This window comes from Coenobita brevimanus, chromosome 12 (assembly GCF_032717465.1).
Source record: "Coenobita brevimanus isolate Jiangsu-jjx chromosome 12, ASM3271746v2, whole genome shotgun sequence".
In the NCBI taxonomy this organism is placed as follows: domain Eukaryota; kingdom Metazoa; phylum Arthropoda; class Malacostraca; order Decapoda; family Coenobitidae; genus Coenobita; species Coenobita brevimanus.
The window spans coordinates 513,230-526,141 of record NC_136965.1 but is presented as its reverse complement, the minus strand read 5'-3'; the positions used below and the strand labels follow the sequence as shown (position 1 = coordinate 526,141).

At 40.8% G+C, this 12,912-nt stretch overlaps 1 protein-coding gene across 1 annotated transcript in view; it reads left to right on the top strand.

Annotated features, from left to right (window-relative positions):
- The first annotated feature begins 76 nt into the window (after positions 1-76).
- Positions 77-12,912, top strand: part of poe (E3 ubiquitin-protein ligase-like protein poe) — a 79,829-nt gene continuing 66,993 nt past the window's right edge. Inside the window, 6 exon segments of the mRNA XM_080282249.1 lie at positions 77-195; positions 1,577-1,674; positions 2,507-2,789; positions 4,264-4,445; positions 8,959-9,164; positions 11,545-11,723. Coding sequence (XP_080138375.1) covers positions 77-195; positions 1,577-1,674; positions 2,507-2,789; positions 4,264-4,445; positions 8,959-9,164; positions 11,545-11,723 — 1,067 coding nt within the window.

Sequence of the window (12,912 nt, the reverse complement as noted above, 5' to 3'; positions counted from 1 at the left end):
ATGTTAGCAGTATTTGTTGGAACTAGCAAACTTGGCAAAATGGCAACTCTGAATACTCTGCCATCAGTCTGGAAACATGGCTGCGACGAGTGGAGGTGTCGAATGGAGCCAGCTTGTGAAGCCCATTTTAGCGGCTTCCTATGGCTCTGTCAATAAACAAGATCTCCCTGAAATCGTGAAAGCCATATTGAAGAGGTAAGCTGGGTTTGATGGCTGTTTGATCATTAAATATGTTAATTTGGGGGAAGGAATTGAATAACTGCTTATCATGGAGTTATGACGGACGGGACCAAATTCCGTGTTAGATGTGGCGTATATTTATAGATCTGACAATGCTGTGCAGGTTATAAGCATGACCCAAAACCCATCGGTCAAGGAGTGTGTTTAAGGGAACTTGTAAAGTAGTGGGTTAATTAACTGTACGGTTGCCTTAACTGGGACGGTCACGCCCGAAACATTAGATACTTCCTCTGACGGAATGTTGGGGAACAAACGTAAGCGTTGAAGTTATGCTCCATATTTAACAATTTGGCAGGATGGGACTAAGTATATGGTAAAAGAATTGGATTTTTTTTCTTGGGGGGGGGGGGCATTTGCTTGCAAACGCCCGACGATTTTTAAAGTGCGTGCTATGTTTACAGTGACACCATTTTTAAACCCCAAGTTACTCTGTTTACACTTTTTAAAGCCCTTGTAACTGTTTATAAATGTATTAAGGTATTCGTTTGCGGCTTTATGAGAAAAGTGCCAACAGGAAATAGTTATTTAATATGGGAATGTTTATGGGGAATTTCTTAAATTAAGAAATGGAAATGTGGAGAAAATATGCCAAGTCAGCTGTGTTGTGTTGCATTGTTTTAGCTCTCCTGGCTCAACCACTTGATTAGGTACTTTGGATATATATATTTTTTAATGTGCAGTTCCTTAGATTGTTTGGTAGTGCTATAACATTTTGTCAATGGGAAATAGACTATTGTTTTCTCAGTGCAAATTCAGTATGGTAGTGATTTCATTGCACTTTGACACCCATGAGTTTCAATGTATCAGTATTAATAGTAGTTGCAGCCCTAGACTGAGTTGAATGTGAACCCTGTGAACTGCACACTGAAGAAAGCCCTCATCAGATTTTGTTGTTTCTTTTTCTCTAACTTTTTTTTTCATGTACCGTACTTTGAATGTTTTGAATGGTAATCTTTATCGGAAGTGTCCCATTTTGCCATTTTTGCCCTCCTCCCAATTTGACTAGAAAATGTTATAGAACACTGAAAAACTCAGAGGCTATTATGAACCATACCAAAAAAGTGTATACCCTACAGTACTCCCTCATGCAGCTCATCATTTTTGCATTCAAACTTATTTCCCAATGTGTGTGTGTATATATGAGGGAGGGGGGAGTGAGCTGGGAGGGGGGCAGTCAAATGGTGAGTGACAGAGCGACTTGGAGGCATTTTGTCTGCGGTCACCCTTTTGCGGGAGAAGGGTGTCAGGCCATAGACAGATAGATAGATAGTATATGTTATTGATTTGTTTGGATTTGTCATCCTTTGGTATCACAAATTCATTTTTGTCTTTTCAGTAAAGATGAAATTTTGCACCATGAGGAGCAGTATGAGGCATTCTACGTGTCATTCTGTGTGCTGGCTGCAGACTACCTGGCCAGCAACTCACATCAGTGTAAGTGAGGCCCCTTTAGCTACTGTATATTTGATATTATTTTTTATTTTTTTTAATGATGCAACTTAGTTTAAAGTAAGTTGTACCTTTTTATCTTCATTTGATATACTTGCATATTTATCTTTTTCTGATTCCTTTTCTCCTTTTCCTTTTCATATTGGTTTTCTTTATTCCTTTTGCTTGTTTCTCTTTCCTGGTATGGCTGTCCTGGGGATATGCAGTAACTTTTATAGTTTTTGTGCTCCTTCTGCTGCACCCTTAACAGCTTTTATGATAATAATAACTCCATTCATCATTCAGTATGTCTCTGCTTCATCATCATGCAACTAGAGCAACAGAACTACTAGATATAGCTCATCACTTGCAACAAGTTCACCTTAACTTGACCCAGAATTATGCCCTTTGGCAGCATGTTTTGTATAGCTGAATGTCAGAAAAAGATAATGCTATTGCTTTACAGCCTTTCCATAGCACTTCCTCATGACTTGTGTTACGTTTCAGTGTTAAACTGTTGTTACAGCTTAGAACTGAGGATGGAGATATGGCAATTTTAGCCCAAGTTACAGTGAACAGAACATACGGTAGCCTGTACTACGTCTACCCTGGTCTAGCTAAAGTTGCCATTTCTCCTTCTTCGGTACTTAGTTGTAAGAATAGATTAATACTAGAATATGAAACTGTCATGAAGATGTGCTATGAAAAGGATGCATAATTATTTTATTGTCATTCTTTGCCACTGAGCTGTGTGAAAATCAGCAAAGGGACAAAAAATTTAACCAGGTTAAACAGTGCATAGTAACAGAAATATAGGGATTGTGAATTATCGTTTCAGTGAGTGTGGGTGGAGTGAGTCAGGCAGTGAGTGCTGCCAGGGTCCTCCTCCAGTTTTTGTCCAGTCATGTGGGCAGTCCACCGATGTCAGTACCCACCTCTGCCTCACACTCCACCTCACCCACTTGCACCACCACCACCACTACCACTGCAGCCCTCACATCCACATCTACCCCTACCACCACCACATCTACCACTACCACTGCCACACCTGCCCAGCCTTCATCAAGTGGAGGTATCAACACTGCTGCAGCCACACCACCACCAGCCACGCCTGCTGCAGAGTAAGTCTTAGTCACCCTGCTTATGGTTTAATGTCTTATGTCTAGGGATTTATTTCCTTTTATGTTCATGTTGCCACCAGATGGTTTAATTCTGCTTGAAAATATGTACCTGTATCACTCCAGCATGTTGCTGGGGGTAAAGGTGATAAGATTATTAATGAGGAAGTTATATGAGGATGGTATGATTATTAATGATTAAAATATTAATGATGATAATGATATACCCACACTCAGACAGGGCATGGTATTGGTGACAGGCAGGCTTCTCATGGTGGGGATGAGATGATGATGAAGGTAATGGCGATTAGGTATTGATGATGATTTTGGTACTTGTAGCTTCCACACCATAGAAAATGTCGTGTGTACAGTGGCCAGCCCCAGTACAGAGATTCCTTTAGAGGAAGCATTGGGTCATTTTTGTTTTAATTCATTTTATGTTAAGATTATCTTTGTGTGTCATTGCCAGATGCCTCAATCCCATAAGGGGTGGCCTCAAACAATTCGCCTCCATGTCACACTGTCCAACGCCATTTCACTGTCTGGCTTCCAGCTCACACCCCTCTGTCTCGTATACTTCTCCACTCCATCTCATCCTTGGCCTCCCCCTCCCTCTCTCCCCTCTGCCTGACTCACATACACTCTCCTCATTAGTCTCTTGCTTATCCTCTCCACATGGCCAGATCACCTCAGTGCATTTCTCCTAACACTTTCTATCGCATCCACATCCACACCACAATGCCCCTTCACTCCCTCATTTGTCAGTGTTTCCATGTCACTCCACATGCTCCTCTCAAATAACTCATTTTCACTGCTGTCACTCTTGTGTCCTTCCAACAAGGTCCAAGCTTCACTTCCATATGTTAGAGTTGGTATCACAATACAACACTGTCATGCAGTGACTTTTTTTGCTTCAATGCTCACTTCCCTGTTCCTTATCACTATCATACAACCAGCAACCTTTCTTCCCTGTGGTACCCTTTCAAGCACTTCACTGTTTAAAGTTCCATCCTTACTCATCACGCTACCCATCATTATCTGTGATTGATAGGTTAACAGTGATAATGTTGATGATTATCTTTTATGCTCATATAAGAATCACATAGTTATGGTGATAGACAAGAACCTGCTGATGGGGATAATAATGATGATAAGGTTAATAATGGTGCAAATTTTAAGGCTAATAATATTGATGATTGCCAGAGACACTCAGGGATGAGGAGTGGGTGGTGGTGATAGACAAGCACCTGCATTAACATGTTGAGGTCTTGTGCTTTGGGTTGGTGGTCCTCCACTTCACTGATACACATACTCTCCTAGTCAGTCTCTCCACACACAGGGGTAAGGAGGGCATGGTAGTGATAACTGACAGGCATCTCCTGATGGATATCAAAGCCATGTGCCAGGTGTCTGAGGCTTTCCACCTCACTCATACACTCCTAGTCAATCTCTAACTATTTATCCTTTCCACACTTAGGGGTGAGAAGGAGCGTGTGGTGGTAGTGACGGACAAACACCTCCTGGCAGGGATCAAGGCTCTGTGCCGGGGGTTGGGGGCCCTCCACCGTGCAGACCAGACCTCCCTGACTGCCGCCATGAAGGCCGCCCGGCTGCCCCCACATGTCAAGACTGTGGCCCCAGGTACCCCTCCCTCACCAGGTCTGTTTACGTCTGTGCCATGAATCCCAGTGTCCTTGTGTGTTCTCTTGGCCTTGTGTTGCAGAGTTTTGAGTTTGGATTTTCCTCCATGTATCCCTTTTTCGGTCGGTCATGGTTGTGTTGCCAAATTTTTTGGTTTTCATGTATGATATATATTGTCTTTCATTGTACAGTACTTATTGCAAGAAAAATCATTTTGGCATTATGCATTCATTTTGTTATTATGTATAGTTTGGTTTGGTTTAAAATTCATTGCTGCCCCCTCCAGCTGCCCGTTTGTGTTCATTTATGGTTATTTCAGTATTTTGTGTTCTAGCATTCCCATGTCCTGCTGCTTTGCCTCTTTGTATTTGCTGAAAGTCCCAGCAGCATTGGGAGTTTGCTGAATTTTTGAGTTGTAGTTTTTGTTTGTTCAGTATATCATCTGTCTGGAAACAACCTGTGCTGTGATGTGTTCATTGCCATAATGATTTGTGTTTCTGAATTTTGAGTTTTGATTTTCTCATGTTCACTGTTGTCGTCATTTTAATCTGGCTGGAAAGTCCCAGTTGCTGAGTTACTAAACCATTTTCACCTTAACTTGGCCCAAATGTTCATCCTTACGTAGCTTATTTTGCATTGCTTAGTGACAGAGAAAGACAGTGCTGCAGCTCTCCATTCTTTCCATAGCACCTCATGTCTAGTACCATATTTTAGTGTTAATCTATTTTTACAGCTCAGTATTCAAGGTAGAGAGACAGCAGTTAGGTCACGTTAGTGTGAAGAGAGTACAAGTTTGGTTTTCTTGCACCGTATATCCATTCATTGTGGGAAAGTGCCAGAACTGTTGTGTGTTTGTTAATGGTTGTGTTGTCAAATTATGAGTTTGGTTATTATCGTCATCTTTTGTGTCCTTTTACCTACTGGGAAAGTGTCTATCTGTCTATGTTTTTGTTGCTGGATTGTAAGTTTGGGTTATCATGTATTGCTTTTGTCTCCACATGTGATCGTAATGTCTCTCTTTGTAAATGTTTTGTGTTGCCAAATTTTAAACCTAATCTCTTATACATGTTCCTTACTTTTCATTTATATGGTCTTCTGGTGATAGTCTGTTATTGATAATTACACCTAAATCTTTATCCTAAATCTTTCTTTGTCAGGTACCTGTAAATTGTTGCTCCCTGGTTTGTAGTCCAAGTCAGGCTTCTTTACACTCTTTCCAAAATTTATTACCTGGAATTTTTCTGCCTTGAATTCCATCTGCCATTTATGACTTCTTTCATATAATCTTGTTAGATCCTTTTGTAATTTCTTGTATGAGTTCTTGCCATTTATTGTTCTTTGTTGTTTGGCATCATCAGCAAACATATTCAAGTAGCTCTCTGTTCCGATGTTATTATTTCTATCATATATAAATGTTCCGTAAACATGATTGGTGCCAACACTGAACCCTGCGGGACACCACGTGTCACCTTTCGTCAGGATGTGTGTGTGTGTGTGTGTGTGTGTGTGTGTGTGTGTGTGTGTGTGTGTGTGTGTGTGTGTGCGCATATTGGAATGCTTTACAGTTTATATTTTTTGTGCATTTGAATGTTATTTATTGTAAACTCTGACTTTCATGGTTTTGTGCCCTTTTTTTTGTTTATCAGATATACAGTATTTTAATGTGTCTTTTGGAATTTATTACTCTTATGAACTTTGACTTCTTGCTGTCATCCCATTTTTTTGTGTATTGTGATGTGTTACTGTTTTTATTTTCATGAAATGGCATTTGTTATTTTTCATGCTTTTTCATGAACTGTGACATTGTTGATATAGCTAATGATGAATGGGTGTTTGTAATGGCACTCTGTTTTTATTAATGAACTAATTTTTTCCTATTCTAATCTTGACATGGCTTGTAAGGTTATGTATCAGTAGTTTTTAATGTTTTATCTGGTTAATTTTTGTATGTGAAGCAGATCATTTAGTTTAAGGTTTTGGTAATTGTATAGTTCATTCATCTTTAACCTGGTCAAGAAACAGTTATCTTCCCAATTCCTTCTGAATAATGCTTACAGCTGGTGAAATAAAATGAGAACCCTACTTTTACTAGTATGTGTTCTAGATGGATCATTTTTTCCATTATGTACGGTATCTGTCAGAGTTTGAGAAGATATGTGACTTTCTGTACACACTCACCAAACAGTATCTGGACACCATAAGCACCACAAAATCACCTCAGAATCTGATAACAGCTCATCTCGTACACATCTTTGTCAGTAGTGGTTGCTGCTCTGTCCTGCAGTGCATCACTCCACAGTCAGGCATACCAGCCATTCCAAGATGGCAGGCTAATGTCCCCCTAATTTTTCAATCATGGTGTCCAGATGTTCAGGTAGTTTTTGATGAGGGTGTACACATGGATACCATGATTTCTGGCTCTTCTGGCATGGCTTAGAGGTGGAGCCTAATTCTTTTTGTCCAGTAATGTAAATAACTTTACAGTGCAACACTACTGTAACTGCAGTTCTTGGTATAAATTAATACAAGATAAAAGGCTCATGGGTTTTATGTTTGTGTGTGTTTCTATGACCAGCTCTGGGCCTTCATGTATATAGGGCTTTGGGGTGGAACTTGAAGTCTGGATGATGACGATGATGATATAAATGTTTAAATGTTATGTTTTTATAGCTACATGTGTTTTTTGATAACCAGTACTATCCTCCATGTAAAATGTGCTTCTTGACAAGGTTTAGCAAGGTGGGCCAGGTGTCTGTGTGTATCTCATGGTATATAATGGTACTTTGAAATAGCCTGTGATGAAGGAACAAGTTAGCATATGTTAATGCACAGGGTGTTCCACGAGTTTTTTGAGAAACTTGAGGAGGTTACTTGAGGGATAATTTTGATTAAAAGGCATTGTCAGCATGGGGTATTTCTCAGCCTTTACAAAGCTACAATTACTCATGATCTTATGGATGAAAATTGTCTCCCTGATAAGTAACCTACAAAGTCATCAGTTCAGTGATTGTAGTTTTGTAATGGTTGAGCATTGGATCCATATTGATACAACATTGATTACCCCAAAATTGGCTCTAGAATAATATGATTTCTCAAAACTCTTACAGGACACCTTATACAGGTGGTCCCCTACTTACGATCGGGTCATGTTCCGAGAAAGTGATCGTAATCGGAATTTATCGTAAGTTGAAAATGCACTTATTACACCTAACCAGCCGAATATCATAGCCTAGCCAAGCCTACCATAAACATGCTTAGAATGCTTACATTAGCCTACGGTTGAGCAAAGTCATCAACACAAAGCCAGTTTTAAAATGTGTTGAATATCTCATGTAATTTATTGAATACTGTACTGAGGTTGATTGCAAAGTCCAAGTTCATGTGTGATTGCCATTATGGGCCTGATCCTGGTTGTTTCAGCCTTAAGCCATTTAGGCCATAACGTCCAAATAGGTTATGTTATGTTGTTTAGGCCGTTAGGCGATTCAACTGTTTGTCAGTTTGGACATTGTGGCCTAAATGACCTACAGCCAATATGACTAGGACACTGTGGGCTTGCTGCCTTCATGTGGGGCTATTATCTTGAGTTTCATTTTAAGAGTAATTGCCTCCTCCTAACCAGTAGCAGGAGAGACAGATGGGCATTTTGTAGATTTGATGGATGCACAGGACACAGCATAGATACAGGGGAGTATAAAAAAAAAAAAAAAAAAAGGGCAACACAGAACATTGTAGAGCATTGAAGCATTGTTTACACTAGCAACTATGTGGGCACAGTGGGACTCGGCTCACTGCTGCTGCCCAGTATAATGAGAGAGTATCGTACCACATATTGCCAGCCCGGGAAAAGATCAAAATTCAAATTTTGAAGTAAAGTTTTTACCATCATAAAGTTGAAAAATCATAAGTCGACCATTTGTAAAACGGGGACTGCCTGTACAGTGGTACGCTGAAATAGCTTATGCTAAAGAGCAGCATAAGTAAGGATTAGTACCAGGTATTGCATTAATTTTTGATTATACATACAGGCATTTACAATGAAGTGAAATGTTGTAAGTTAACACTTATATGAGACGGACCCCACCCACTTTTAGTTTTCAAATACACATCCTTATCGTAAAATGAGGGTGTGCTGTATTAACTGTTGATTTCTATCCTCCCTGCCACTTAGCTTTTCAGTCAGTTGATGGTGAGAACTCAGCATGAAATTTTATAGAGAAGATTACCTAATCACATACAACATGGTTATTTGTGTATGGCCAACCAACCCATCTGGGATTATGGCCTCTATTGTAGATACTGTACATAGATAGCTGAACAGCTAGTGCCATTGATGGTGTTGATGACATAGAGGGTACTGTTGCAGGAGAAAAAGGCAGAGTGTGACATGGAGGTATTTTGTTTTTGGTCACTCCATCCAAGTGATTAGTTTGTGGCCATTCCTTCTGGGATTAAGGCATCTGGCCATAGGTAGACAGACAGAGAGATAGTGCCATTGATGTTGATTCTGATATAGAGTATACTGTTGCAGGAGAGAAGGAAGGAGCGAGTTCAAAGGAAGTTCGTAGAGGGCGTAGTGATCCAAGTGCGGTCATCCTGGAGCAGCTTGTGTCCCCCCTGCATGACCTGGGAGGTGCACGACCCAGACCCCCACACGCGCCCAATGCGTCAAGTGCCCCAGACAAGGATGCTGATGGACCCCTTGCCAGTGTGGCTGACTCAGGAGTGGATATGAGGGTAGGTTCAGATGTTTATTTAATTGGGTAAACACACCTTGTCTGAGGGAAGTCTTCACTGAGTAGCAATATTTTATTCTATTGAGCTTTGTTGAGTAGCTTGGTTGTGCCCAGTAGAGCAAAACATTGCGCAGTAAAGAGCCCCACCTCTTTTTTTTTTTTTTTTTCCATCTGGACCTTTCCCACGCTAGGGCAGGATGAGAAGTAACATTGTCCAGACAGCGTAAGTTTGCGTAGTTCAGTGGGCCATGCTTTCTTTCACTCATCATTCATGCCCATGGAATCCTGGCTCTATCAGCTAGGTCAGAAAACTTTCACCACATTCTGTAGCTTCACATATACCTATCTGATAGTCAGGCCAAACGCTGTCATGTTAAAAAAAGGTGCCAAATCCCAGGTTATGCGCTTCTTCACACAAAATTCATCCAGCAAGCTTAGTTTCTTGTCAGTTCCTTAGCCTCACCAACTTCCATATTTTTCTTCCTCACACACTCATCCACCATATCCCTCCACCTTCTTGGCCTACCTCGCCTCCTTTGTCCATCAGATTCATTCAGGTATACTTTTTCACCGCTCTATTGTCATCCATTCTCTCCATATGACCAAATCATCTCAGTACACACTCTTCGATTCTGGTGTCCACAGACTTCCTCACTCCGCATCTTTGATTAATCACATTATTCCATATCCTATTCACTCTCTGTACTCCACATACATTCCTCAGCAGTCCCATCTCCGTTGCTCTTACTCTTGACTTTTCATTTTCATGCCACACCACAGTCTCACATCCGTATGTTAAAGTTGCAGCAACAGTCCTTCATGTAACTCTTGCGCAGCTGCAACTCTCGAGCCTTTGTTTTATATCAAGGCCTTCATAGCACCAGATACTTTCCTTTCTTGTCACTCTGCTTTCCACTTCTTTTGCACATTTTCCTCTCTTTTCTATCAACGTACCCAGGTATTTGAACTCTCACCAGTTCCAGTCTCTTTCCATTCAGTGTAACATCATGCTGGGAGTCACCTTCTCTCTCTCAGTAACCATTACTTTACTCTTTTCTGCATTTACTCTCAAGGCACGACGCTCACAGACATCTACAAAACTCTGCACTAGTCAACCAAGCTCTTGTCTGGTATTTCAAGTAGCATTGCATCATCAGCTTACAACAAATTTGAAGTATTTCATCCATCTCCATTCATTACCAACGTCAACCCTCTTTCCATTACTCGTGTTTTCATGTCTCTCGTCACCCCATCCATGTACAGTATATATTGAACAACCATGGGGACATCACACAACCTTGTCACACGGTCGCATTGATCGTGAACCAATCGCTTAGGTGCCCATTTACACATGCCACACTACCATCACAAAAACTTGACAGCACCTAGTGGCTAACCATCTACACCGCACATGCACAAAACCTTCCACAATCCTTCTCTGTCTGCTTTGTCTTGTGCATTTTCCAGATCCATAAATTCCATAAGTACCTTATAGTCCTTCTCACACCTTCTCGACTATCTGTCTTACTGCAAATATTTGATCCACACATCCTCTGCCACTTCTAAAGCCACCCTGCCTATCACTCACAAGTACTTCATATCACTCTCTTACCTTCTTTATATTAATTCTTCCATATACCTTCCCTACCACTCGATAGGCTTATGCCCCTTTTTTTTTTTCTTTCCCTCTCCATTCTGTTGGTATTATATTTTAGTGATGCCAACTGTGCCAGTACTGTACTAGGTCTTTGTTTTAAGTGGTGCTGGAGGCTTCCAAACACCTCTTCCTTAGTGATTTATTTTCCATATTTTACTTTAACATTCTTTTGTATATTGTTTATATGATTTTAATATTAAAAAAAAAAAAAAATGCACCAATGACATTTTGTGCAAGAGGATACTTAGGTGCAGTGTGTGGAATGAATTTCTAAGGAAAGATGTGAAATCCCCCAAAGTCACTTTGAGATCCACCCTTAAAATCATGTAATACAGCATTCAAGAGAATGTTAAGATGTATCATGCATCAAGAATATAGGGGCCCAGGGCTAGTCTACTGTCCTGATATTTGCATTTAAAGCATGAATGACCAAGTGCTCACCGAAAAGGCACTTTGTGAGTAGTATACCTCAACTCCCCTTTAGAACCAGACCCTTTTGGGCCACATCCAGTTGAAGCACATAACTCCCTGGACCACCAGACATCTAAAACTATATGATAATGCAGCTAATGCAGCACCAGTACATCAGAATGCTGCACAAAGCCCCACCCTTGATCTCCTGCATGCTGGACAGAGTAATGTACCCAAGTGTGACAGGGGGACATGAGTAACAACAGTACTTCAGTGGGGCTACTTTACTATCAACTTTTTACCTCCATTGCAGAATCTGTTCGCGAGTCGATGTGTGTCAGCCTTGCAGAGCTTGGGAGGGGAACAACTCATTGATGTTTGTCTGAAGCTGCCCACCATCGTCAAGTACACACAGCGTTACAAGGAGTTATTGGAGGGCAGAGGACATGGATTTCCCACCACTTTGTCTGAAGCACTTGTTATGAAAGCAGGGTGAGCCATCAGTCTGTCTGTCCATGTCTGTCTCTGTCCATCCATCTGTCTTACTCTTTATTCATACCAGTATCAGTTTACCTGTATCTGAACTATCTGCTTAACATATTGAAGCAAGGCTATGAAAGCAGGGTGAGTCAGCCATGTATACATACAAGGGATTTTCTTCTACAGTAAGGTCCTGGGCTACATCTGAGACGGAAGTTGATTTTGTATGTAACTCGAGTTTTTTTTACTGTACGGTACATCGTACATTTATACCTTATGTTAATGCATATATGGACTTTTCAACCATACATCATATACTGTACTTCTGATTCTCTTATGATGTGAAACACAGACTTCTGAACTTATGATTTTTATGGAATAAAAAAGGTGTTGTACTCCTGGTATGCCACGTCACCTGACAGGAGCCTTTCAGTCATCACGGTTGTGGTGGTACCGGCACATGTTGTTGTTGTCGTGACAGTGGTGGTGGCAGCTGGGGTGGGCCACCGCTTCCTCGTTCTCCCATTGTCTTCACACTCGTGCACACTGCCAACACACATTTTACTCCATAACACTAATGTACCCAAGCAGTTTTGTTACTCTGTTGTAGAATGATCACAGTTGATTGCATAGGAGTTGCGCCTTTAACATGAGACAAGATGCGATTCTTGTCCCTGATGGTAGTGGCAGCAGTTGTCCGACTCATCCCCAACGCACACCCGATCATTGATTTCTTTTCTCCCTTCTCATTTCCACTTAATAATGTCCATTCTTTCACATAACGTGATGGTCTCTCATTTCTTGGAATCATTATTGTCACTAGGAAACTTTGTCTTAGGCATCACTGAATCAAGAGGACAAAAACAAACTCAATTATCAGTGTAACAACGTATAAAACGGTGATATCAGTAAGACTGAGACTGATTGGTGGCAGTCAAGCATGAGGCGGGAAAACACCAGAGACATCTTGTGGCAGACAGCAACACTTTAAAACCCCTGCGCTTTACATGTATTTCTTCATTTTTGTATTTTAAAAAATTTACTTGTAACAGACTGTTGTAACCTCGAGATTGACGTAAGTCGAGGGTGACATAGAACCTGGGACCTTACAGTGTATTTTGTAATGAGCTACTCAATCATCACATTTAGGCAGGAAACATTGAACCACAAGTAATAAGAATCTTAGGCCAAGCTGAGACTC